At 46.8% G+C, this 27,107-nt stretch overlaps 1 protein-coding gene across 1 annotated transcript in view; it reads left to right on the top strand.

Annotated features, from left to right (window-relative positions):
- The window catches only part of LOC141233442 (uncharacterized), a 111,855-nt gene that overhangs the window by 75,252 nt on the left and 9,496 nt on the right, over positions 1-27,107 (top strand). Inside the window, exon 10 of the mRNA XM_073667901.1 lies at positions 26,917-27,096. Within this exon, the coding sequence (XP_073524002.1) occupies positions 26,917-27,096 (180 nt within the window). The remainder of the gene's footprint in view (positions 1-26,916; positions 27,097-27,107) is intronic.

Raw genomic sequence — 27,107 nt, 5'->3', positions numbered from 1 at the left:
AAAATTCTGCCGGGGTATGTAAACTTTTGAGCACAGCTGTATAGAAGCATGGAGTGGCTAACAGTGAACAGCTGCGAGCATTAGGGCAGGAAATCTTCCAGGAGCTCTCAACTGCGCAGATTAACCCCTGCACTGCTAGAAAAAACCTGCACCTTATAACATTAAGGTGAAAGTCTTAAAGAGTGCAGGAGTTGGAGGAATCATGTTGCAGTCTTCTGGATCCTGTCTGTAGGACTAGAGAAAGAAAAACTACTATATACCAACTATCCTTGTGTTTTTTTCCTGTTCTTTTAAAGAATACACATACTGTTTTATGTTGTGAATATAGCAGTTTTTAAAGTTTTTCTTTCTCTAGTCCTACAGTGCCTCACCGAGAAATAAATTCATTACCTTCTCTCCCCCTTTTTTCTGCTTTCAAAGTATTCAGTTTCATTTGACTGGTACTTGGCATATCTACCTCACATCCACATCTATAATTTGATAGTCACTTGTCACTGTGACATAGCATCATATGATCTCAGGGGTCCGTTACGGAGCGCCTTTTTTTTAAAATTGTCCATATATTCCAGTACTTTTGAATTGTAATCCTTACTGTGGTTTTGTCCTGATGAAGAGGTTTGTAGACCTTGAAACACGTTGACGCAATAAACTGCAATCATACCACATCTGCGTCTATGATCACACTTTGGATACTTGGCAGCGTGGATTTTGAATCAACAGATTCCATATTCTATTGCATCAAACCCCATTGGTGATCCTGCAGCAGCCTTCACATGCTTTACACAGCGATTGTGACTGTCACAACCCCATCAGGTGAGCGGATTTCTTAACTCCCTACACCCTTTTCCGACAAGATAAGACCCTATCTTGTATTTCTTGTCTTTCCAGTTTATCCATTTTTATTTACCAAAAGGACCTAGAAAGAGATCTCCAAATGGCAGAAGAGACCGGGTACTTAGCTAAAATGGAATCGTGTATTTCATTAAGAAGATCTACACTTAAAGAAGGTGGAACATAAAGTTTATTTATAGATAAACCTTCCGGCACACTGAATGCGCTGGCTGATATCTACCCCCAAAGCACTAAACACCACCCCCTCAATAAGAATCTAGACTGGACTTTCGTCCATCAACTCTGCGACTAGACTAAGTGACAAAGCTTCAGCCTTGACATTCTTGGATTTGGGGAGATAAGTAATGGCAAAAGCAAACCAGGCAAAATGGTCCCACCAAGCCTGTCTGGTGCTTAAGCACTTAGCAGCGTCACTATGCAACAGGTTCTTATGATCGGTAGAGACAGTCACCTCATGTCTTGCCCCCTCCAACCAATTTCTCCATTCCTCAAAGGCTCTTTTAACTGCCAGAAGCTCTCGGTCACCTATATCATGAATAGACTCTGCTTGAGTGAACTTCTGGGAAAGAAAAGCACAAGGATGTAGATACCCAATTTTTTTTCTGTGAAAGAACAGCTCACATACTAATAGCGGAAGCTTCTACCACGACAAAGAAAAGCAGATTGACCTTAGGTTGGCTCAGAACAGGAGCCCTAGAGAAAGCTGTTTGAGAGGATGAAAAGCATTTACCGCCTCAGCTGACCAAGAAGAAAAACCTATTCCTTTCTTAGTCTGTCAGTAAAAGGCTTGAGAAGGCAGAGCACTTACTGACTGCTCCACTGACTCAGCTAGCCGAGGGTGGAAAGCAGTGTCAAGTAAGGTGGACAGCAAGAGACGTGGGAGGAGAAATCAGCAATGGAAGAGGTAGGGGAGGCCGACCAGTGGGAGGCGAGAAGGAGATGAATTAGTAAAGCCATCAGTAATTTCTTTCTCTTCTCTGTCAAATTATTTTTATTGAGTTTTTTTAGAACGGGAGGATATACATTACACACAAAAGGATCTATATAATATACTAACAGCCTGAAGAAAATAGGGGAAAGGGAACAGGGGAAAGAATAAAGAATTATAAAGAGTAAAGTATACATAGTTACACGTCCTCTGCTGTCTGGTTGTCTCGTACGTCTTTTGCATAAGATGAGACATCGGTGTATTCACCGGGACTTTTTGATACAAATTTAAGGATTTCATCCTTTATTTTTTTTATCAGGATCTGAGGAAGTGTCTTCAGAAATATTGCTTTCTTCATCCACAGGCAAATGACAGTAAATGTTATTGGAGTAAAACTCACTATATGATTATCAGGTGATCGGGATTCCTTCATCATTAATGGCAGTGTAGGACTCCTTGTATACTGGTCCTCTGTATTGTACTCACAGATATTGTAATCATATGTGTTACACGCACTCCGCCTAAGTTCAGATAGGGGCGAGACCGGTTACATGAATTTGTTGGAATCCTGGGGGAATCATTATTCCAGGTTACCATAGGCTGCGGCTTCTCTCAGGCACAGGAAAGATTCAATTGCTGACCAGACACATTTGACAAGAGTCCTCATAAACGGTAGAACAGTAACATTTAATGAGGCACAGCCAGTGCAATGTAAATGTCTCATTGAGCAAGAGGCTCCAGTAATAACAGTACAGTCTCCTTTGCAGCACAGCAGTACACAGTCTATTATCCGGTAGCACAGTACAGCACAGTTTTAATGCATACACAACCACAGGCTTTTCCTTCACAAGGACTCAATTGTACACAGCATTCTTTATCCTGCATGGAGATGGAGGGGAGGTGGGTTTGATGAGGAAGATGATCTCTGTGACACAATTCCTTCCAGTCCTTATCTTCCTGCCCAATGATAGACTTCCTGAACTAACAGTGCAGGGTATCTGACCTGAGTTGAGCTTCACCCTGGACTTGAATCCTGTTCTCTTTCCTGCACTTCTGTGAGATACAGATCACACACACCACTTCTTTCTTTGGCTGCAGCCAGAATAGTAAACAAGTTCCCCACAATCCTCCTGGGGCTCTGCTAACCACTCCCTGTCTCTTGTGATTGTGTTAACCCCTCTAGATGCTTTTGAAGCAACAGCACTACTTCTGCATGCCACATATGATTATCAGGTGATATGGATTCCTTCATCATAAATGGCGGTGTAGGACTCCTCGTATACTGGTCCTCTGTATTGCACTCACAGATATTGTAATCCCGTGTCTGCAGTCATTATTACTGGATGAGGGGACATAGATGTAAAGTTGTTTCCTATTGTTATCTGTGTCCCTGAGAGAGGTGTTATCCTCTACCTGGGTTCACATTCTGCACTTTCCCAGCCCTGGTTTACATGTGGCTTATGAATATTCCTGTCACTCATTGACTGCAGGGAAGGTCTGAGACATACCTGTGCTGGAGCCAGAATTGCTGGTGACCTGTCCTGTATGTCTGTGGGAGGACAATGTCCTAAATCTGTGCGTTCCTCCATGTATTATCAGGATTAGAGCCAACACTCAGCTGTTTTCCAGCAGCCGCCATTGATAGAAAACACCTGCCTGAGTGAGGACAGCCGAGGCAAAGGGACTTCACACTTCACAGCGGCTGTTAGTCAGCTGGATGAGATCCGGCAGGCTGACGGGCGGAGGGATCCAACCTGCATTGGAGAGGGAAAAGCGCATGCTCGGCCTCTAGAGATGGCTAGAAGGATGGACATAAATACCAGTAATGCTATCACTAGGGGGCGCCATACTGATCATCAGAGGAACATATATTTTGAATGTGGCATCATCTGTAATAGGTTTAATTTACAAAAGCATTTCTTTACATGATACTTACAGGATTACCTATATGTTCTATGGTGGCACCACCCCTTTAAGGAGACAGCTTTAATTGCTCTTTGGAGAGTCCGTCCTCCTAATGTATACCAATACTCCTGTTTTTCGTCCACATTCTCTTCTTTGTGGAGAAATGATTTGTCTCTTGGAAATGAACTGATGCAGGGTCTTATATCTGACATCAGCTCCTGCCCAGAGCGCTATCCCATCATTCTCCTCTGTGTCTCCCTAAGCTTAATCCCCCAATGCAGTACAGACCCACAGGGAAATTAACCCCTTTTGGTTACAAGTTATAGACCTTAAGGGGAAAATTAAAGGGGAACTAAAGAAGTATCTTGTGATTAATAAAAATACAACTTCTATTTTCTATGTATGGGAAGCCATGAAGGCCGACCTTAGAGGAATATTTATAACAGAAATCTCAGCAGCTAAATCCCGAACTAAGCAGCAGGATCAATTGGTGTTTCAGGAATTGGGAGATGCAGAGAGTGCGATGATTACAGATCCAACGCCGGCTGCGCAAAACAGGCTGAAACCAGCTCAGGACCTGCTGAATCAGGGAACATTGCAGCTGCAGGAAGGAAGAAGCTGTTTCATAAGGTACAATATTGTGAAGAGGGGGATAAAGCAGGTCACGTATAATCTGTGATAGCTGCCGCCCAGAGGGACTACGCTTTTATATCCAGTCTGCAGACTAGGGAGGGTAATGTGGTACAGTCCACAGTGGACATACTGAAAGTGTTGGAGGAATACTATGCAAGCTGTATACTTCTCAGGTTCAACCCTCAGAAGAACAGACCCAGACCTTCCTAGATAAAGCTCAGCTCCTGGTCCTTTCCTTAAACTCTCGGAATTTATTAGATGAACCGCTTGATGTAGAAGAGCTAGAATGGGAACTGGCTCAATGGCCAACGATAAAGCATCGGGAATAGATGGTCTTCCAGTGGAAGTATATAAGAGATATAAGGAAATATTACTACCAGTGTTATTGGATGTATACAATTTATGTTTTGAAGGTGGATCATTGCCCACGTCCATGCAGGAAGCCATAATTACAGTGTTACCTAAACAAGGCAAGACCCCCAGCTTGCTGGCATCATATAGACTCATCTCTCTTTTAACAGTAGACGTCAAACTTCTTGCTAACAGACTCTCAAAAGTAATCTCAATAATACAGCCCAATCAGTCTGGGATTATGCCAAATAAGTCCACAGCGATCAATCTCAGAAGGCTTTATATTAATATACAAGCAAGGACTGATAATATTGGTCAGAGAGTGATCCTGTCTTTGGTCCCAGCTAAGGCCTTTGACAGTGTAGAATGGCCATATTTGTGACCTACATTGCGGCAGATGGGCTTTGGTGACAAATTTATATAATGGGTGCAATTGCTTTATTCGGACTCAAAGGCCAAAATAAGAGCGAATGGCTCTATGGCTAACCGATTTTTGTTGTACAGAGGTACAAGACAAGGGTTCCCCCTGTCTCTTATTGTTTTCAATAGCAACTGAACCTCTTGCGGCAGTAATTAGTAAAATGTCTGAGATAAATGGATTTAAATATGGGACCAAGGAAAAGAAGGTGGCATTGTTTGCCCATGATTTACGATTATTCCTTGGGGATGCTCGGGGGTCTCTGGAGAGCATGATGGCGACTATCTCTAGCTGACTTATTCCTTCCAAAGACCATACTAAGGACTAGGTAGCACTTATTAAGGGTGGAGAAATGGCCATTTGGGCAAACAGGAAAAAGAAAGGAAAATTCAAAATAATGGGGATGATCACCATAATTACAATAAAACGGCGAGGTTCCAGCAGACTGACTGATCCAACTGTTAGGCCACGGCCCCACTATCAGTATTTGGTCAGTATTTTTCCTCAGGAGTGGGAGCCAAAACCAGGTGAGGAACAACCAGAGAAAAGGTATAATAGAAACAAGTCACCAATTCTACATTTATCACCCACTCCTGGTTTTGGCTCCCACTCCTGAGAAACAATACTGCCCAAATAGTAATAGTGGGGCGGTGGCCTGAAAGGCAAACTCAGCAAGAAGTAAGAATGAAGTCGCAACAAAACACTGAGCTGCAACAAAACACCTTAAAATTTGATATTGATTAGTCCTTTCTGTCTGACCATTGGTTTCAGGGTGGCAGGCACAGGAAAATAAATGAATTCCCAGTTTATTACAAAAAGCTCTGCAGAATTTGGAGACAAATTACACTCCCCTATCAAACACAATGTTAATAGGGATCCCATGTAGCCGTACTTTATGAGAAATAAAAAACCTGGAGAATGTCTCTGCATTAGGTAATCCTCTGACAAAGGAACAAAATGAGCCCGTTTAATGAATCGGTCAACAGCCACCCAAAGACAGTCTTCCCACCAGACAGAGGCAAATCTGTGATGAAATCCATGGACAGATGACTTCACTGTCTTTCTGGAATTGCAATGGAGCCAATACTCCACCTGGACTGTTAAGACAGACTTTAGCGTGTGCGTAAACTACACAAGCAGATACAAAATCTTTAAATAATTATTCATAGATGGCCACCAAAAAAGCCTAGTAATAGCTTTCTGCATAGCTGTGAACCGCGGATGACCACTCATGATTAAATCATGAAGCTCCTGCAACAGACGCAATCTTAGGTACCCAACTACAAATAATTTGGACCTAGGCATGGCGAAAGGAGACGATTGGACTTTACAGATCTCAGCTTCAACCTCCAAGGATATCACAGAAACCACAATGCCCTCAGGGAGAATGGAGGTTTTGGAGGAGAAACAGAACTAAAACTGCTTGGACCCCGGCCTGAAAGTGATAGAGAAATTGAATCTAGAGAAAAATAAGGACCCTCTGGCCTGTCTAGAAGTTAGCCATTTACCTGATTCAATATACGCTAAATTCTTCTGGTCAGTGACCACAGTGATTTGATGAGCTTCTCCCTCCAGAAAATGTCTTCAAACCTTAAAGGACAATATAATAGTGAGTAACTCACAATTCCCAACAGCATAATTTCTTTCAGCAGATGAAAATTTTTTCGAGAAAAAAGCACATGACCCCAGATTGGTCAGAGTTTTGGAACCCTGAGATAAAACGGCCCTTACCCCGACCTCCGAAACATCCACCTCCACAATGAATGGTTCTTGGACATCGAGTTGGATTAGAAAAGGAGCAGACATAAAACACTTCTTCAATTTTTCAAAAGCCCCAATAGCATCCGGTGGCGAAACCTTGAGATCTGCACCCTTACGTGTGAGGCCAGTAATCTGAGAAAAAAAACCCTAAAGAATTTCCTATAATAGTTGGCGAATCCTACAAAATGTTGCAACACTTTCAGGTCACTAGGTTGGACCCAATCTATTATGGCTTTCACCTTCCCAGGATCCATCGTAAACCCATCAGCCGATAAAATGACCCGGGAATGAAACTTCCTGAACAGAAAAAAAAACATTTCTCAATTGTAACAAAGAAAGAATTCTCCCTCAACCTTTCTAATACAACACGGACATGTTCCTGGTGAGAATCCAAATCAGGAGAGAAAATTCTATATCATCAAGGAAAATCACAAGAAATCTCCCAATGTAATCAGAGAAATATCATTCAGAGTTGTGAAATCCTGTTGGTGCATTGGAGAATCCAAATGGCAGAACAAGATTATCAAATTAAACCTCCGCTCCGTACACCTCGTACACACACGGCTCCGCTCCGTACACCTCGTGCACGCGGCTCTGCTCCGTACACCTCGTACACGTGCGGCTCCGCTCCGTACACCTCGTACACACGCGGCTCTGCTCCGTACAACTCGTACACGGGCGGCTCTGCTCCGTACACCTCGTACACGCGCGGCTCTGCTCCGTACACCTCGTACACGCGCGGCTCTGCTCCGTACACCTCGTACACGCGCGGCTCTGCTCCGTACACCTCGTACACGCGCGGCTCTGCTCCGTACACCTCGTACACGCGCGGCTCTGCTCCGTAAACCTCGTACACGCGCGGCTCTGCTCCGTACGCCTCGTACACGCGCGGCTCCGCTCCGTACGCCTCGTACACGCGCGGCTCCGCTCCGTACGCCTCGTACACGCGCGGCTCCGCTCCGTACGCCTCGTACACGCGCGGCTCCGCTCCGTACGCCTCGTACACGCGCGGTTCCGCTCCGTACGCCTCGTACACGCGCGGCTCCGCTCCGTACACCTCGTACACGCGCGGCTCCGCTCCGTACACCTCGTACACACGCGGCTCCGCTCCGTACACCTCGTACACACGCGGCTCTGCTCCGTACACCTCGTCACACACGGCTCCGCTCCGTACACCTCGTACACACGCGGCTCTGCTCCGTACACCTCGTCACACACGGCTCCGCTCCGTACACCTCGTACATGCCCGGCTCTGCTCCGTACACCTCGTACACACACAGCTCCGCTCCGTACACCTCGTACACGCGCGGCTCTGCTCCGTACACCTCGTACACACGCGGCTCCGCTCCGTACACCTCGTACACACGCGGCTCTGCTCCGTACACCTCGTACACACGTGGCTCTGCTCCGTACACCTCGTACACACGGCTCTGCTCCGTACACCTCGTACACACGGCTCTGCTCCGTACACCTCGTACACGCGCGGCTCTGCTCCGTACACCTCGTACACACGCGGCTCTGCTCCGTACACCTCGTCACACACGGCTCCGCTCCGTACACCTCGTACATGTCCGGCTCTGCTCCGTACACCTCGTACACACACAGCTCCGCTCCGTACACCTCGTACACGCGCGGCTCTGCTCCGTACACCTCGTACACACGCGGCTCCGCTCCGTACACCTCGTACACACGCGGCTCTGCTCCGTACACCTCGTACACACGTGGCTCTGCTCCGTACACCTCGTACACACGGCTCTGCTCCGTACACCTCGTACACGCGCGGCTCTGCTCCGTACACCTCGTACACACGCGGCTCCGCTCCGTACACCTCGTACACACGCGGCTCTGCTACATCCACACTGTAAACCCCTCCTGACCCCACACATAAACTTCAGCTCATCCAGCACCATGACAACCAGCACAGCAGAGTCCTGCATCCACTGAGGCCCCTGATCATGTGACCCCTGACTCCTCCCCTCCTGTGACCTCATCACAGCTCCTGTGCGCACAGAGCAGCCATATATGTAGTGGCGGCTCTGGAGGTGGAGGTATGTGGAGACCCCATTACTGGGCGCAGGGGGCATTAACCCCTTCAGCACCGAGACTCTTTTGGGGTCTTGTGTTGCCCCTTTATAAGAATCATAAGGTTTTTGTTCTGTTTCCTGTAATAGATACATACGACCCAACTATGGAGACAGGAAGGGAGGAAACGTATTGTTCTCATAGTACAGGGCCCCTTTACTGCCCCCACAGTGTAATACCCCCATTATGCCCCTTATGCAGGATGTATGATGCCCCCCACACAGTGTAATGCCTCCATTATGCCCCTTATACAGGATGTATGATGCCCCCCACACAGTGAAATGCCCCCATTATGCCCCTTATGCAGTATGTATGATGCCCCCACACAGTGTAATGCCCCCATTATGCCCCTTATGCGGGATGTATGATGCCCCCCACACAGTGTAATACCCCCATTATGCCCCTTATGCAGTATGTATGATGCCCCCACACAGTGTAATGCCCCTTATGCAGGATGTATGATGCCCCCACAGTGTAATGCCCCCATTATGGCCCTTATGCGGGATGTATGATGCCCCCCACACAGTGTAATACCCCCATTATGCCCCTTATGCAGTATGTATGATGCCCCCACACAGTGTAATGCCCCCATTATGCCCCTTATGCGGGATGTATGATGCCCCCCACACAGTGTAATACCCCCATTATGCCCCTTATGCAGTATGTATGATGCCCCCACACAGTGTAATACCCCCATTATGCCCCTTATGCGGGATGTATGATGCCCCCCACACAGTGTAATGCCCCCATTATGCCCCTTATGTAGTATGTATGATGCCCCCCACACAGTGTAATGCCCCCATTATGCCCCTTATGCGGGATGTATGATGCCCCCACACAGTGTAATGCCCCCATTATGCCCCTTATGCGGTATGTATGATGCCCCCACACAGTGTAATGCCCCCATTATGCCCCTTATGCGGGATGTATGATGCCCCCACACAGTGTAATGCCCCCATTACACCCCTTATGCAGTATGTATGATCCCCCACACAGTGTAATGCCCCCATTACACCCCTTATGCAGGATGTATGATGCCCCCACACAGTGTAATGCCCCCATTATGCCCCTTATGCAGTATGTATGATGCCCCCACACAGTGTAATGCCCCCATTATGCCCCTTATGCAGGATGTATGATGCCCCCACACAGTGTAATGCCCCCATTATGCCCCTTATGCAGGATGTATGATGCCTCCACACAGTGTAATGCCCCCATTATGCCCCTTATGCAGGACGTATGATGCCCCCACACAGTGTAATGCCCCCATTATGCCCCTTATGCAGGATGTATGATGCCCCCACACAGTGTAATGCCCCCATTATGCCCCTTATGCAGGATGTATGATGTCCCACACAGTGTAATGCCCCCATTACGCCCCTTATGCAGTATGTATGATCCCCCCCACACAGTGTAATGCCCCATTATGCCCCTTATGCAGTATGTATGATCCCCCCCACACAGTGTAATGCCCCATTATGCCCCTTATGCAGGATGTATGATGTCCCCACACAGTGTAATGCCCCCATTACACCCCTTATGCAGGATGTATGATGCCCCCATTATGCCCCTTATGCAGGATGTATGATGCCCCCACACAGTGTAATGCCCCCATTATGCCCCTTATGCAGGATGTATGATGTCCTCACACAGTGTAATGCCCCCATTATGCCCCTTGTACAGTATGTATGATGCCCCACACAGTGTAATGCCCCCATTATGCCCCTTATGCAGGATGTATGATGCCCCCACACAGTGTAATGCCCCCATTATGCCCCTTATGCAGGATGTATGATGCCCCCACACAGTGTAATGCCCTCATTATGCCCCTAATGCAGGATGTATGATGCCCCCCACACAGTGTAATGCCCACATCATGCCCCTTATGTAGGATGTATGATGCCCCCACAGTGTAATGCCCCCATTATGCCCCTTATGCAGGATGTATGATGCCCACACCATGTAATGCCCCCATTATCCCCTTATACAGGATGTATGATGCACCCACACAGTGTAATGCCCCCATTATGCCCCTTATGTAGGATGTATGATGCCCCCACAGTGTAATGCTCCCATTATGCCCCTTATGCAGGATGTATGATGCCCCCACACAGTGTAATGCCCCCATTATGCCCCTTATGCAGGATGTATGATGCCCCCACACAGTGTAATGCCCCCATTATGCCCCTTATTCAGGATGTATGATGCCCCCACACAGTGTAATGCCCCCATTATGCCCCTTATACAGTGTGTATGATGCCCCCACACAGTGTAATGCCCCCATTATGCCCCTTATACAGTGTGTATGATGCCCCCACACAGTGTAATGCCCCCATTATGCCCCTTATGCAGGATGTATGATGCCCCACACAGTGTAATGCCCCCATTACGCCCCTTATGCATTATGTATGATCCCCCCCACACAGTGTAATGCCCCCATTATGCCCCTTATGCAGGATGTATGATGCCCCCCACAGTGTAATGCCCCCATTATGCCACTTATGCAGGATGTATGATGCCCCCCACACAGTGTAATGCCCCCATTATGCCCCTTATGCAGTATGTATGATGCCCCCACACAGTGTAATGCCCCCGTTATGCCCCTTATGCGGGATGTATGATGCCCCCCACACAGTGTAATACCCCCATTATGCCCCTTATGCAGTATGTATGATGCCCCCACACAGTGTAATGCCCCCATTATGCCCCTTATGCGGGATGTATGATGCCCCCCACACAGTGTAATGCCCCCATTATGCCCCTTATGTAGTATGTATGATGCCCCCCACACAGTGTAATGCCCCCATTATGCCCCTTATGTGGGATGTATGATGCCCCCACACAGTGTAATGCCCCCATTATGCCCCTTATGCGGGATGTATGATGCCCCACACAGTGTAATGCCCCCATTACACCCCTTATACAGTATGTATGATCCCCCACACAGTGTAATGCCCCCATTACACCCCTTATGCAGGATGTATGATGCCCCCACACAGTGTAATGCCCCCATTATGCCCCTTATGCAGTATGTATGATGTCCCCACACAGTGTAATGCCCCCATTATGCCCCTTATGCAGGATGTATGATGCCCCCACACAGTGTAATGCCCCCATTATGCCCCTTATGCAGGATGTATGATGCCCCCACACAGTGTAATGCCCCCATTATGCCCCTTATGCAGGATGTATGATGCCCCCACACAGTGTAATGCCCCCATTATGCCCCTTATGCAGGATGTATGATGCCCCCACACAGTGTAATGCCCCCATTATGCCCCTTATGCAGGATGTATGATGCCCCACACAGTGTAATGCCCCCATTATGCCCCTTATGCAGGATGTATGATTCCCCACACAGTGTAATGCCCCCATTATGCCCCTTATGCAGGATGTATGATGCCCCACACAGTGTAATGCCCCCATTACGCCCCTTATGCATTATGTATGACCCCCCCCACACAGTGTAATGCCCCCATTATGCCCCTTATGCAGGATGTATGATGCCCCACACAGTGTAATGCCCCATTATGCCCCTTATGCAGGATGTATGATGTCCCCACACAGTGTAATGCCCCCATTACACCCCTTATGCAGGATGTATGATGCCCTCACACAGTGTAATGCCCCCATTATGCCCCTTATGCAGGATGTATGATGCCCCCACACAGTGTAATGCCCCCATTATGCCCCTTATGTAGGATGTATGATGCCCCCACAGTGTAATGCCCCCATTATGCCCCTTATTCAGGATGTATGATGCCCCCACAGTGTAATGCCCCCATTATGCCCCTTATACAGTGTGTATGATGCCCCCACACAGTGTAATGTCCCCATTATGCCCCTTATGCAGGATGTATGATGCCCCCCACACAGTGTAATGCCCACATCATGCCCCTTATGTAGGATGTATGATGCCCCCACAGTGTAATGTCCCCATTATGCCCCTTATGTAGGATGTATGATGCCCCCACGCAGTGTAATGCTCCCATCATGCCCCTTATGTAGGATGTATGATGCCCCCACACAGTGTAATGCTCCCATCATGCCCCTTATGTAGGATGTATGATGCCCCCACAGTGTAATGTCCCCATTATGCCCCTTATGTAGGATGTATGATGCCCCCACACAGTGTAATGCTCCCATCATGCCCCTTATGCAGGATGTATGATGCCCCCACGCAGTGTAATGCTCCCATCATGCCCCTTATGTAGGATGTATGATGCCCCCACACAGTGTAATGCCCCCATTATGCCCTTATGCAGGATGTATGATGTCCTCACACAGTGTTATGCCCCTTATGCAGGATGTATGATGCCCCCACACCGTGTAATGCCCCCATTATGCCCCTTATGCAGGATGTATGATGCCCCCATTATGCCCCTTATGCAGGATGTATGATGTCCTCACACAGTGTAATGCTCTCATTATGCCCCTTATGCAGTATGTATGATGGTCCCACACAGTGTAATGCCCTCATTATGCCCCTTATGCTGGATGTATGATGCCCCCACACAGTGTAATGCCCCCATTATGCCCCTTATGCAGGATGTATGATGTCCTCACACAGTATAATGCCCCCATTATGCCCCTTATGCAGGATGTATGATGCCCCCACACAGTGTAATGCCCCCATTATGCCCCTTATGCAGGATGTATGATGCCCCCACAGTGTAATGCCCCCATTATGCCCCTTATGCAGGATGTATGATGTCCTCACACAGTGTAATGCCCCCATTATGCCCCTTATGCAGGATGTATGATGTCCTCACACAGTGTAATGCCTCCATTATGCTCCTTATGCAGTATGTATGATGCTCCCACACAGTGTAATGCACTCATTATGCCCCTTATGCAGGATGTATGATGCCCCCCACACAGTGTAATGCCCCCATTATCCCCTTATGCAGGATGTATGATGCCCCCACACAGTGTAATGCCCCCATCATGCCCCTTATGTAGGATGTATGATGCCCCCACACAGTGTAATGCCCCCATTATGCCCCTTATGCAGGATGTATGATGTCCTCACACGGTGTAATGCTCTCATTATGCCCCTTATGCAGTATGTATGATGCTCCCACACAGTGTAATGCCCCCATTATGCCCCTTATGCAGGATGTATGATTCCCCCACAGTGTAATGCCCCCATTATGCCCCTTATGTAGGATGTATGATGCCCCCACAGTGTAATGCCCCCATTATGCCCCTTATTCAGGATGTATGATGCCCCCACACAGTGTAATGCCCCCATTATGCCCCTTATACAGTGTGTATTATGCCCCTTATGCAGGATGTATGATGCCCCCCACACAGTGTAATGCCCCCATTATGCCCCTTATGCAGTATGTATGATGCCCCCACACAGTGTAATGCCCCCATTATGCCCCTTATGCAGGATGTATGATGCCCCCACACAGTGTAATGCCCCCATTATGCCCCTTATGCAGGATGTATGATGCCCCCACACAGTGTAATGCCCCCATTATGCCACTTATGCAGGATGTATGATGTCCCCACACAGTGTAATGCCCCCATTATGCCCCTTATGCAGGATGTATGATGCCCCCACACAGTGTAATGCTCCCATCATGCCCCTTATGTAGGATGTATGATGCCCCCACACAGTGTAATGCCCCCATTATGCCCCTTATGCAGTATGAATGATGTCCTCACACAGTGTTATGCCCCTTATGCAGGATGTATGATGCCCCCACACCGTGTAATGCCCCCATTATGCCCCTTATGCAGGATGTATGATGCCCCCATTATGCCCCTTATGCAGTATGTATGATGTCCCCACACAGTGTAATGCCCCCATTATGCCCCTTATGTAGGATGTATGATGCCCCCACAGTGTAATGCCCCCATTATGCCCCTTATGCAGGATGTATGATGCCCCCACACTGTGTAATGCCCCCATTATGCCCCTTATGCAGTATGTATGATGCCCCCACACAGTGTAATGCCCCCATTATGCCCCCTATGCAGGATGTATGATGCCCCCACACAGTGTAATGCCCCCATTATGCCCCTTATGCAGGATGTATGATGCCCCCACAGTGTAATGCCCCCATTATGCCCCTTATGCAGGATGTATGATGTCCTCACACAGTGTAATGCCCCCATTATGCCCCTTATGCAGGATGTATGATGTCCTCACACAGTGTAATGCCTCCATTATGCCCCTTATGCAGGATGTGTGATGCTCCCACACAGTGTAATGCCCTCATTATGCCCCTTATGCAGGATGTATGATGCCCCCCACACAGTGTAATGCCCCCATTATCCCCTTATGCAGAATGTATGTTGCCCCCACACAGTGTATTGCCCCCATCATGCCCCTTATGTAGGATGTATGATGCCCCCACACAGTGTAATGCCCCCATTATGCCCCTTATGCAGGATGTATGATGTCCTCACACAGTGTAATGCTCTCATTATGCCCCTTATGCAGGATGTATGATGCCCCCACAGTGTAATGCCCCCATTATGCCCCTTATGTAGGATGTATGATGCCCCCACAGTGTAATGCCCCCATTATGCCCCTTATACAGTGTGTATGATGCCCCCACACAGTGTAATGTCCCCATTATGCCCCTTATGCAGGATGTATGATGCTCCCCACTCAGTGTAATGCCCACATCATGCCCCTTATGTAGGATGTATGATGCCCCCACAGTGTAATGTCCCCATTATGCCCCTTATGTAGGATGTATGATGCCCCCACACAGTGTAATGCTCCCATCATGCCCCTTATGCAGGATGTATGATGCCCCCACGCAGTGTAATGCTCCCATCATGCCCCTTATGTAGGATGTATGATGCCCCCACACAGTGTAATGCCCCCATTATGCCCTTATGCAGGATGTATGATGTCCTCACACAGTGTTATGCCCCTTATGCAGGATGTATGATGCCCCCACACCGTGTAATGCCCCCATTATGCCCCTTATGCAGGATGTATGATGCCCCCATTATGCCCCTTATGCAGGATGTATGATGTATGATGTCCTCACACAGTGTAATGCTCTCATTATGCCCCTTATGCAGTATGTATGATGGTCCCACACAGTGTAATGCCCTCATTATGCCCCTTATGCTGGATGTATGATGCCCCCACACAGTGTAATGCCCCCATTATGCCCCTTATGCAGGATGTATGATGTCCTCACACAGTATAATGCCCCCATTATGCCCCTTATGCAGGATGTATGATGCCCCCACACAGTGTAATGCCCCCATTATGCCCCTTATGCAGGATGTATGATGCCCCCACAGTGTAATGCCCCCATTATGCCCCTTATGCAGGATGTATGATGTCCTCAGACAGTGTAATGCCCCCATTATGCCCCTTATGCAGGATGTATGATGTCCTCACACAGTGTAATGCCTCCATTATGCCCCTTATGCAGTATGTATGGTGCTCCCACACAGTGTAATGCACTCATTATGCCCCTTATGCAGGATGTATGATGCCCCCCACACAGTGTAATGCCCCCATTATCCCCTTATGCAGTATGTATGATGCCCCCACACAGTGTAATGCCCCCATCATGCCCCTTATGTAGGATGTATGATGCCCCCACACAGTGTAATGCCCCCATTATGCCCCTTATGCAGGATGTATGATGTCCTCACACAGTGTAATGCTCTCATTATGCCCCTTATGCAGTATGTATGATGCTCCCACACAGTGTAATATCCCCATTATGCCCCTTATGCAGGATGTATGATGCCCCCATTATGCCCCTTATGCAGGATGTATGATGCCCCCACAGTGTAATGCCCCCATTATGCCCCTTATGTAGGATGTATGATGCCCCCCACAGTGTAATGCCCCCATTATGCCCCTTATTCAGGATGTATGATGCCCCCACACAGTGTAATGCCCCCATTATGCCCCTTATACAGTGTGTATTATGCCCCTTATGCAGGATGTATGATGCCCCCCACACAGTGTAATGCCCCCATTATGCCCCTTATGCAGTATGTATGATGCCCCCACACAGTGTAATGCCCCCATTATGCCCCTTATGCAGGATGTATGATGCCCCCACACAGTGTAATGCCCCCATTATGCCCCTTATGCAGGATGTATGATGCCCCCACACAGTGTAATGCCCCCATTATGCCCCTTATGCAGGATGTATGATGCCCCCACACAGTGTAATGCTCCCATCATGCCCCTTATGTAGGATGTATGATGCCCCCACACAGTGTAATGCCCCCATTATGCCCCTTATGCAGGATGTATGATGTCCTCACACAGTGTTATGCCCCTTATGCAGGATGTATGATGCCCCCACACCGTGTAATGCCCCCATTATGCCCCTTATGCAGGATGTATGATGCCCCCATTATGCCCCTTATGCAGTATGTATGATGTCCCCACACAGTGTAATGCCCTCATTATGCCCCTTATGTAGGATGTATGATGCCCCCACAGTGTAATGCCCCCATTATGCCCCTTATGCAGGATGTATGATGCCCCCATTATGCCCCTTATGCAGGATGTATGATGCCCCCACACTGTGTAATGCCCCCATTATGCCCCTTATGCAGTATGTATGATGCCCCCACACAGTGTAATGCCCCCATTGTGCCCCCTATGCAGGATGTATGATGCCCCCACACAGTGTAATGCCCCCATTATGCCCCCTATGCAGGATGTATGATGCCCCCACACAGTGTAATGCCCCCATTATGCCCCTTATGCAGGATGTATGATGCCCCCACACAGTGTAATGTCCCCATTATCCCCTTATGCAGAATGTATGATGCCCCCACACAGTGTAATGCCCCCATCATGCCCCTTATGTAGGATGTATAATGCCCCCACACAGTGAAATGCCCCCATTATGCCCCTTATGCAGGATGTATGATGTCCTCACACAGTGTAATGCTCTCATTATGCCCCTTATGCAGGATGTATGATGCCCCCATTATGCCCCTTATGTAGGATGTATGATGCCCCCACAGTGTAATGCCCCTTATTCAGGATGTATGATGCCCCCACAGTGTAATGCCCCCATTATGCCCCTTATACAGTGTGTATGATGCCCCCACACAGTGTAATGTCCCCATTATGCCCCTTATGCAGGATGTGTGATGCCCCCCACACAGTGTAATGCCCACATCATGCCCCTTATGTAGGATGTATGATGCCCCCACAGTGTAATGTCCCCATTATGCCCCTTATGTAGGATGTATGATGCCCCCACACAGTGTAATGCTCCCATCATGCCCCTTATGCAGGATGTATGATGCCCCCACGCAGTGTAATGCTCCCATCATGCCCCTTATGTAGGATGTATGATGCCCCCACACAGTGTAATGCCCCCATTATGCCCTTATGCAGGATGTATGATGTCCTCACACAGTGTTATGCCCCTTATGCAGGATGTATGATGCCCCCACACCGTGTAATGCCCCCATTATGCCCCTTATGCAGGATGTATGATGCCCCCATTATGCCCCTTATGCAGGATGTATGATGTCCTCACACAGTGTAATGCCCTCATTATGCCCCTTATGCTGGATGTATGATGCCCCCACACAGTATAATGCCCCCATTATTCCCCTTATGCAGGATGTATGATGTCCTTACACAGTATAATGCCCCCATTATTCCCCTTATGCAGGATGTATGATGCCCCCACACAGTGTAATGCCCCCATTATGCCCCTTATGCAGGATGTATGATGCCCCCACAGTGTAATGCCCCCATTATGCCCCTTATGCAGGATGTATGATGTCCTCACACAGTGTAATGCCCCCATTATGCCCCTTATGCAGGATGTATGATGTCCTCACACAGTGTAATGCCTCCATTATGCCCCTTATGCAGTATGTATGATGCTCCCACACAGTGTAATGCCCCCATCATGCCCCTTATGTAGGATGTATGATGCCCCCACACAGTGTAATGCCCCCATTATGCCCCTTATGCAGGATGTATGATGTCCTCACACAGTGTAATGCTCTCATTATGCCCCTTATGCAGTATGTATGATGCTCCCACACAGTGTAATGCCCCCATTATGCCCCTTATGCAGGATGTATGATGCCCCCACAGTGTAATGCCCCCATTATGCCCCTTATGTAGGATGTATGATGCCCCCACAGTGTAATGCCCCCATTATGCCCCTTATGTAGGATGTATGATGCCCCCACAGTGTAATGCCCCCATTATGCCCCTTATTCAGGATGTATGATGCCCCCACACAGTGTAATGCCCCCATTATGCCCCTTATACAGTGTGTATTATGCCCCTTATGCAGGATGTGTAATGCCCCCATCATGCCCCTTATGCAGTATGTATGATGCCCCCACACAGTGTAATGCCCCTTATGCAGGATGTATGATGCCCCCACACAGTGTAATGCCCCCATTATGCCCCTTATGCAGGATGTATGATGCCCCCACACAGTGTAATGCCCCCATTATGCCCCTTATGCAGGATGTATGATGCCCCCACACAGTGTAATGCTCCCATCATGCCCCTTATGTAGGATGTATGATGCCCCCACACAGTGTAATGCCCCCATTATGCCCCTTATGCAGGATGTATGATGTCCTCACACAGTGTTATGCCCCTTATGCAGGATGTATGATGTCCCCACACCGTGTAATGCCCCCATTATGCCCCTTATGCAGGATGTATGATGCCCCCATTATGCCCCTTATGCAGTATGTATGATGTCCCCACACAGTGTAATGCCCCCATTATGCCCCTTATGTAGGATGTATGATGCCCCCACAGTGTAATGCCCCCATTATGCCCCTTATGCAGGATGTATGATGCCCCCACAGTGTAATGCCCCCATTATGCCCCTTATGCAGGATGTATGATGCCCCCACACTGTGTAATGCCCCCATTATGCCCCCTATGCAGGATGTATGATGCCCCCACGCAGTGTAATGCCCCCATTATGCCCCTTATGCAGGATGTATGATGCCCCCACGCAGTGTAATGCTCCTATCATGCCCCTTATGTAGGATGTATGATGCCCCCACACAGTGTAATGCCCCCATTATGCCCTTATGCAGGATGTATGATGTCCTCACACAGTGTTATGCCCCTTATGCAGGATGTATGATGCCCCCACACCGTGTAATGCCCCCATTATGCCCCTTATGCAGGATGTATGATGCCCCCATTATGCCCCTTATGCAGGATGTATGATGTCCTCACACAGTGTAATGCTCTCATTATGCCCCTTATGCAGTATGTATGATGCTCCCACACAGTGTAATGCCCTCATTATGCCCCTTATGCTGGATGTATGATGCCCACACAGTGTAATGCCCCCATTATGCCCCTTATGCAGGATGTATGATGCCCCCACACAGTGTAGTGCCCCCATTATGCCCCTTATGCAGGATGTATGATGTCCTCACACAGTATAATGCCCCCATTATGCCCCTTATGCAGGATGTATGATGCCCCCACACAGTGTAATGCCCCCATTATGCCCCTTATGCAGGATGTATGATGTCCTCACACAGTGTAATGCCCCCATTATGCCCCTTATGCAGAATGTATGATGTCCTCACACAGTGTAATGCCTCCATTATGCCCCTTATGCAGTATGTATGATGCTCCCACACAGTGTAATGCCCTCATTATGCCCCTTATACAGGATGTATGATGCCCCCCACACAGTGTAATGCCCCCATTATCCCCTTATGCAGTATGTATGATGCCCCCACACAGTATAATGCCCCCATTATGCCCCTTATGCAGTATGTATGATGCCCCCACACAGTGTAATGCCCCCATTATCCCCTTATGCAGTATGTATGATGCCCTCCACACAGTGTAATGCCCCCATTATGCCCCTTATGTAGGATGTATGATGCCCCCACAGTGTAATGCCCCTTAAGCAGGATGTATGATGCCCCCACACAGTGTAATGCCCCCATTATGCCCCTTATGCAGTATGTATGATGCCCCCACACAGTGTAATGCCCCCATTATGCCCCTTATGCAGGATGTATGATGCCCCCACACAGTGTAATGTTTCCATTATGCCCCTTATGCAGGATGTATGATGCCCCCCACACAGTGTAATGCCCCCATTATGCCCCTTATGCAGTATGTATGATGCCCCCACACATTGTAATGTCTCCATTATGCCCCTTATGCAGGATGTATGATGTCCTCACACAGTGTAATGCCCCCATTATGCCCCTTATGCAGGATGTATGATGCCCCCACACAGTGTAATGCCCCCATTATGCCCCTTATGCAGGATGTATGATGTCCTCACACAGTGTAATGCCCCCATTATGCCCCTTATGCAGGATGTATGATGCCCCCACACAGTGTAATGCCCCCATTATGCCCCTTATGCAGGATGTATGATGCCCCCACACAGTGTAATGCCCCCATCATGCCCCTTATGAAGGATGTATGATGCCCCCACACAGTGTAATGCCCCCATTATGCCCCTTATGCAGGATGTATGATGTCCTCACACAGTGTAATGCCCCCATTATGCCCCTTATGCAGGATGTATGATGCCCCCACACAGTGTAATGCCCCCATTATGCCCCTTATGCAGTATGTATTATGCTCCCACACAGTGTAATGCCCCCATCATGCCCCTTATGCAGGATGTATGATGCCCCCACACAGTGTAATGCCCCCATTATGCCCCTTATGCAGTGTGTATGATGCTCCCACACAGTGTAATGCCCCCATTATACCCCTTATGCAGGATGTATGATGCCTCCACAAAGTGTAATGCCCCCTTTATGCCCCTTATGCAGTATGTATGTCCATCCCTATGCTATACAGGCGATCAGAGTAAAAAAAGTGAAAGTCCCATAGTGGGAAATAGTATAAAAGTAAAAGAAAGTGTTTAAAAAAATGAAAAAAAAAAAAATTTTTGTAAAATATTTTAAAAAATCAAAAAAGAATCCACCAAAAATAAAAATATAATGTCCCTATCAATAAATATTATTATGAAAAAAAACAAACATAAAAGTTCACATATTTGGTATCGCCGCGTCCGGAACGACCTGACCTATAAAACTGTCCCACTAGTTAACCCCTTTAGTGAACACGGTAGAAAAAATAAATAAAAAACTAAGCAAAAAACAATGCTTTATCATCATGCTGCAAAAACAAAAATTGGAATAACACACGATCGAAAAGACGAATATAAATAATAATGGTACCGCTGAAAAGGTCATCTTGTCCCACAAAAAATAAGCCACCATACAGCTCCATCAGCTGAAAAATAAAAAAGTTATAGCTCTCAGAATAAAGCGATGCAAAAAAATGTTATTTCTATAAAATAGTTTTTATTGTGTAAAAGCGCCAAAACATAGAAAAACGATATAAATGTGGTACCGCTGTAAACGTACTGACCTGAAGAATAAAGCTGCCTCATCAATTTTACCACATGCGAAACGGCATAATTTTTTTTAAAAAAAAAAACAATTCCTTGCGCTCAAGACTAATGACAACTTATTCAATATGATGACCTAATGTTATCAAATTCTGTCGTACCTCTGGGTTCAAAATGTTCACTATACCCCTTGAGGGGTGTAGTTGCCAAAATGGGGTCACTTGTGGGGGGTTTCCACTATTTAGGCACCCTACTATTTAGGCATCCGCTCTCAATTCCAGCCAATTTTGCGTTCAAAAGGACACGCACTGCTCCTTCCCTTCTGAACTCTGTCGTGCGCCCAAACACTGTATTTTCCCCACATATGGGGTATTGGCGTACTCAGGAGAAATTGCAGAAAAGTTTTTGGGGTCCATTTTCTCCTCTTAACCTTGTGAAAATAAAAAAATGGGGTTAAAACACAATTTTTGTGGAAAAAGTTTGATTTTTTTATTTTCACGGCTCCATGTTATAAACTTCTGTAAAGCACTTGGGGGTTCAGGGTGCTCACCACACATCTAGATAAGTTCCCTGGGGGGTCTAGTTTCCAAAATGGTGTCACTTGTGGGGGGTTTCCACTGTTTAGGCACATCAGGGGCTCTCCAAATGCAACATGGCGTCCGCTAATTATTCAAGCAAATTTTACATTCAAAAAGTCAAATGGCACTCCTTCCCTTCCTGCCATGAGCCAAAACAGTGGTTTTTCCCCACATATGGGGGAAATTGCACAACAAATTTTGGGGTCTATTTTTTCCTATTACCCTTGCGAAAATAAAAAAAATTGGGTCTAAAGTAACATTTTTGTGAAAGAAGTTAAATGTTAATTTTTTTCTTCCACATTCCAAAAATTCATGTGAAGCACATGAAGGGTTAATAAAGTTCTTGAATGTGGTTTTGAGCACCTTGAGGGGTGCAGTTTTTAGAATGGTGTCACTTTTGGGTATTTTCTGGCATAAAGACCACTCAAATTTACTTCAAATGTGATGTGGTCCCTAAAAAAATGGTTTTGTAAATTTTGTTGGAAAAATGAGAAATCGCTGGTCAACTTTTAACCGTTATAGCTCCATAATAAAAATAAATACATTTTGGTTTCAAAATTGTGCAGATGTAAAGTAGACATGTGGGAAATGTTATTTATTAACTATTTTGTGTGACATATCTCTCTGATTTAAGGGCATAAAAATTCAAATTTTGAAAATTGAAAAATTTTCAAAATTTTCACCAAATTTCCATTTTTTTCACAAATAAACGCAAGTGATATCGAAGAAATTTTACCACAATCATGAAGTACAACATGTCACGAAAAAACAATCTCAGAATCAGGGGGATCCGTTGAAGCGTTCCAGAGTAATTGCCTCATAAAGTGACAGTGGTCAGAATTGTAAAAATTGGCCTGGTCATTAACGTGCAAACCACCTTGGGTTGTAAAGGGGTTAATGAGAAAAAAATAAACTTTTTAGAATTTACCAAATGGCTGCAATGAAACAAAGAGTGAACACTTTAAAGGGGTCTGAATACTTTCCGTACCCACTGTATATGTATGTCCCTTATCCTAGGCCCCATCCTGATATATGTCCTCCGTTCTGCCTCTGTTCTTTAGTGTATAGAAAAAAAATAAACTATTACACTCACCAGGGGCAAACATAGAAGTAATGGGGCCCCATAACAGAAGTATAATGCACTCCCCATAATCCTCCATACAGTATAATGCACAGCCTATAGTCATCCATGTAGTATAATGCACAGCCCATAGTCATCCATACAGTATAATGCACAGCCCATAGTCCGTACATGTAGCGTAATGCACAGCCCATAGTCTGTACATGTAGCGTAATGCACAGCCCATAGTCCATACATGTAGTATAATGCACAGCCCATAGTCCGTACATGTAGCGTAATGCACAGCCCATAGTCCGTACATGTAGTGTAATGCACAGCCCATAGTCCGTACATGTAGTGTAATGCACAGCCCATAGTCCGTACATGTAGTGTAATGCACAGCCCATAGTCCGTACATGTAGTATAATGCACAGCCCATAGTCCGTACATGTAGCGTAATGCACAGCCCATAGTCCGTACATGTAGTGTAATGCACAGCCCATAGTCCGTACATGTAGCGTAATGCACAGCCCATAGTCCGTACATGTAGTATAATGCACAGCCCATAGTCCGTACATGTAGTATAATGCACAGCCCATAGTCCGTACATGTAGTGTAATGCACAGCCCATAGTCCGTACATGTAGCGTAATGCACAGCCCATAGTCCGTACATGTAGCGTAATGCACAGCCCATAGTCCGTACATGTAGTATAATGCACAGCCCATAGTCCGTACATGTAGCGTAATGCACAGCCCATAGTCCGTACATGTAGTATAATGCACAGCCCATAGTCCTTACATGTAGCGTAATGCACAGCCCATAGTCCGTACATGTAGTATAATGCACAGCCCATAGTCCTTACATGTAGCATAATGCACAGCCCATAGTCCGTACATGTAGTATAATGCACTGCCCATAGTCCGTACATGTAGCGTAATGCACAGCCCATAGTCCGTACATGTAGCGTAATGCACAGCCCATAGTCCGTACATGTAGCGTAATGCACAGCCCATAGTCCGTACATGTAGCGTAATGCACAGCCCATAGTCCGTACATGTAGCGTAATGCACAGCCCATAGTCCGTACATGTAGCGTAATGCACAGCCCATAGTCCGTACATGTAGCGTAATGCACAGCCCATAGTCCGTACATGTAGTGTAATGCACAGCCCATAGTCTGTACATGTAGCGTAATGCACAGCCCATAGTCCGTACATGTAGCGTAATGCACAGCCCATAGTCCGTACATGTAGCGTAATGCACAGCCCATAGTCCGTACATGTAGCGTAATGCACAGCCCATAGTCCGTACATGTAGTATAATGCACAGCCCATAGTCCGTACATGTAGCGTAATGCACAGCCCATAGTCCGTACATGTAGCGTAATGCACAGCCCATAGTCCGTACATGTAGTATAATGCACAGCCCATAGTCCGTACATGTAGTATAATGCACAGCCCATCCTCTTACATGTAGTATAATGCACAGCCCATCCTCTTACATGTAGTAGTATGGCCAAGGGCTCCATGTACTCGCTGATTTAAAAAAAAAACATTATACTCCCTTTCACTCCGCTCCCTCGCCGCGTGGTGTCTTTTTTTCTGGAAGCGACAGGAGAGGATGATGTCACTTCCACGCGCCCCCTAATGACGTACATGCCGATGTCAGCTGCTGGCCTCTGATTGGTCGGCAGCGTGTATTGTGGCACTAAGCTGAATGTCAGTCCGAGAACACACATCCAGCTGCAGCAGGGGTTGGTGGTGGCTGGGCCCGGTCACAGGAGCGACTGTGGTCATTAAGCCTCTCAATATAATGCTCTCATAGTACCTCTATTTCCCCACACTCTATAATGTTCTCACAGTCCCGCCATCTTCCCACATACAGTATAATGTTCTCACAATACCACCATCCCCCCCACATACAGTATAATGATCCCACAGTGCCGCCAACCCCAATTTTATTTTGTGTTTTAACACTTGGTTTTCTTTTTTTGGTGTTTTTCATGTAATATATGGAAGCCTACAGGAAAATGCTAAAAGAAACATAATATCCAGGAAAAAAAACACTGTACATGGAGACATTCGCATCAAATAACTCCTGTCTGTGTTCTTACAAACAAGCTCTTATAAATGAGATCTAACGTGATAAACGATTATAACCTGGGAAAGACGGGAAACATTCATGTAGACAGTCGGTGATGATGTAGTTAGTGACGGACTCTGTCCAAATTTGTTTCTAGAGCCGTATTAGAAGATTAAGATGTCGTCGTCATTATGAAGTTGTTTTTTCTCATGCCACGTGTAATGTATATGACGAGAATTAGCGTTATGGAAGATGAGTCTATAAGACACGTATTTAGCTGCAGACTCCGAGGAAGAAACTGCTTGTTGTCTGTGGCCTAAAATATATAGGTTTTATTAGTACGTCAGGGACAAAAGCAGAATGTTGTAAAATAATAAAAATACCATTGCTGCGTGGGTTTCTGGGTGATTCTTACTGAAGCAGTGGCCAACTTAGCCAGTGATTGGAAGTATGGAGGAGATGTCTAAGTCATCAATTCAACTTGTGTTCCAGTCCATAAAAGACTAGAGAATACAACATCTACACATTCTATCTCCTGATATATTTCCCTTATTGTCTCCAGTAATTGTATTAATACACAGAATTCTTTATGATGTTATATCGGCTCATCTTCTTCTCATTCAGGTCTCTACAATATCGGATCCTCTCAGTGAAGATCTTCTATATTAAGAGAATTTTTCTGAATCACCTATTAAGGATGGTTATGGACAGAGACAAGATGGCGGAGAGGATATTACACCTCACCCTAGAGATCCTCTTCCGGGTTACTGGAGAGGTGAGAGATTCTGATGACGTCACATTACATCATTCTTATCTATGGAAATAACAGATGGACAGAACTGGAGAGGTGAGGACTCTGGAAATGTCTGGAGTGAGATTTATTAATGTGTTTCTCCATTATCAGGATTACACAGTAGTGAAGAAGACCTCTAGTGAGCGCTGTCAGGACCCTGTGTCTGAGGGATGGGGAAGACCCCTGAGCCCAATCACAGGACCTCCATCTCACCCCCTGATACATGAGGACATCAATGACCAGAAGATCCTAGAACTCGCCTACAAGATGATTGAGCTGCTGACTGGAGAGGTGACACTGCT

This window comes from Phyllobates terribilis, unplaced genomic scaffold, assembly GCF_046119375.1.
Source record: "Phyllobates terribilis strain yellow unplaced genomic scaffold, ASM4611937v1 Scaffold_600__1_contigs__length_992639, whole genome shotgun sequence".
Lineage (NCBI taxonomy): Eukaryota > Metazoa > Chordata > Amphibia > Anura > Dendrobatidae > Phyllobates > Phyllobates terribilis.
The sequence above is the reverse complement of the archived record's forward strand: the minus strand, read 5'-3'. Positions and strand labels throughout refer to the sequence as shown.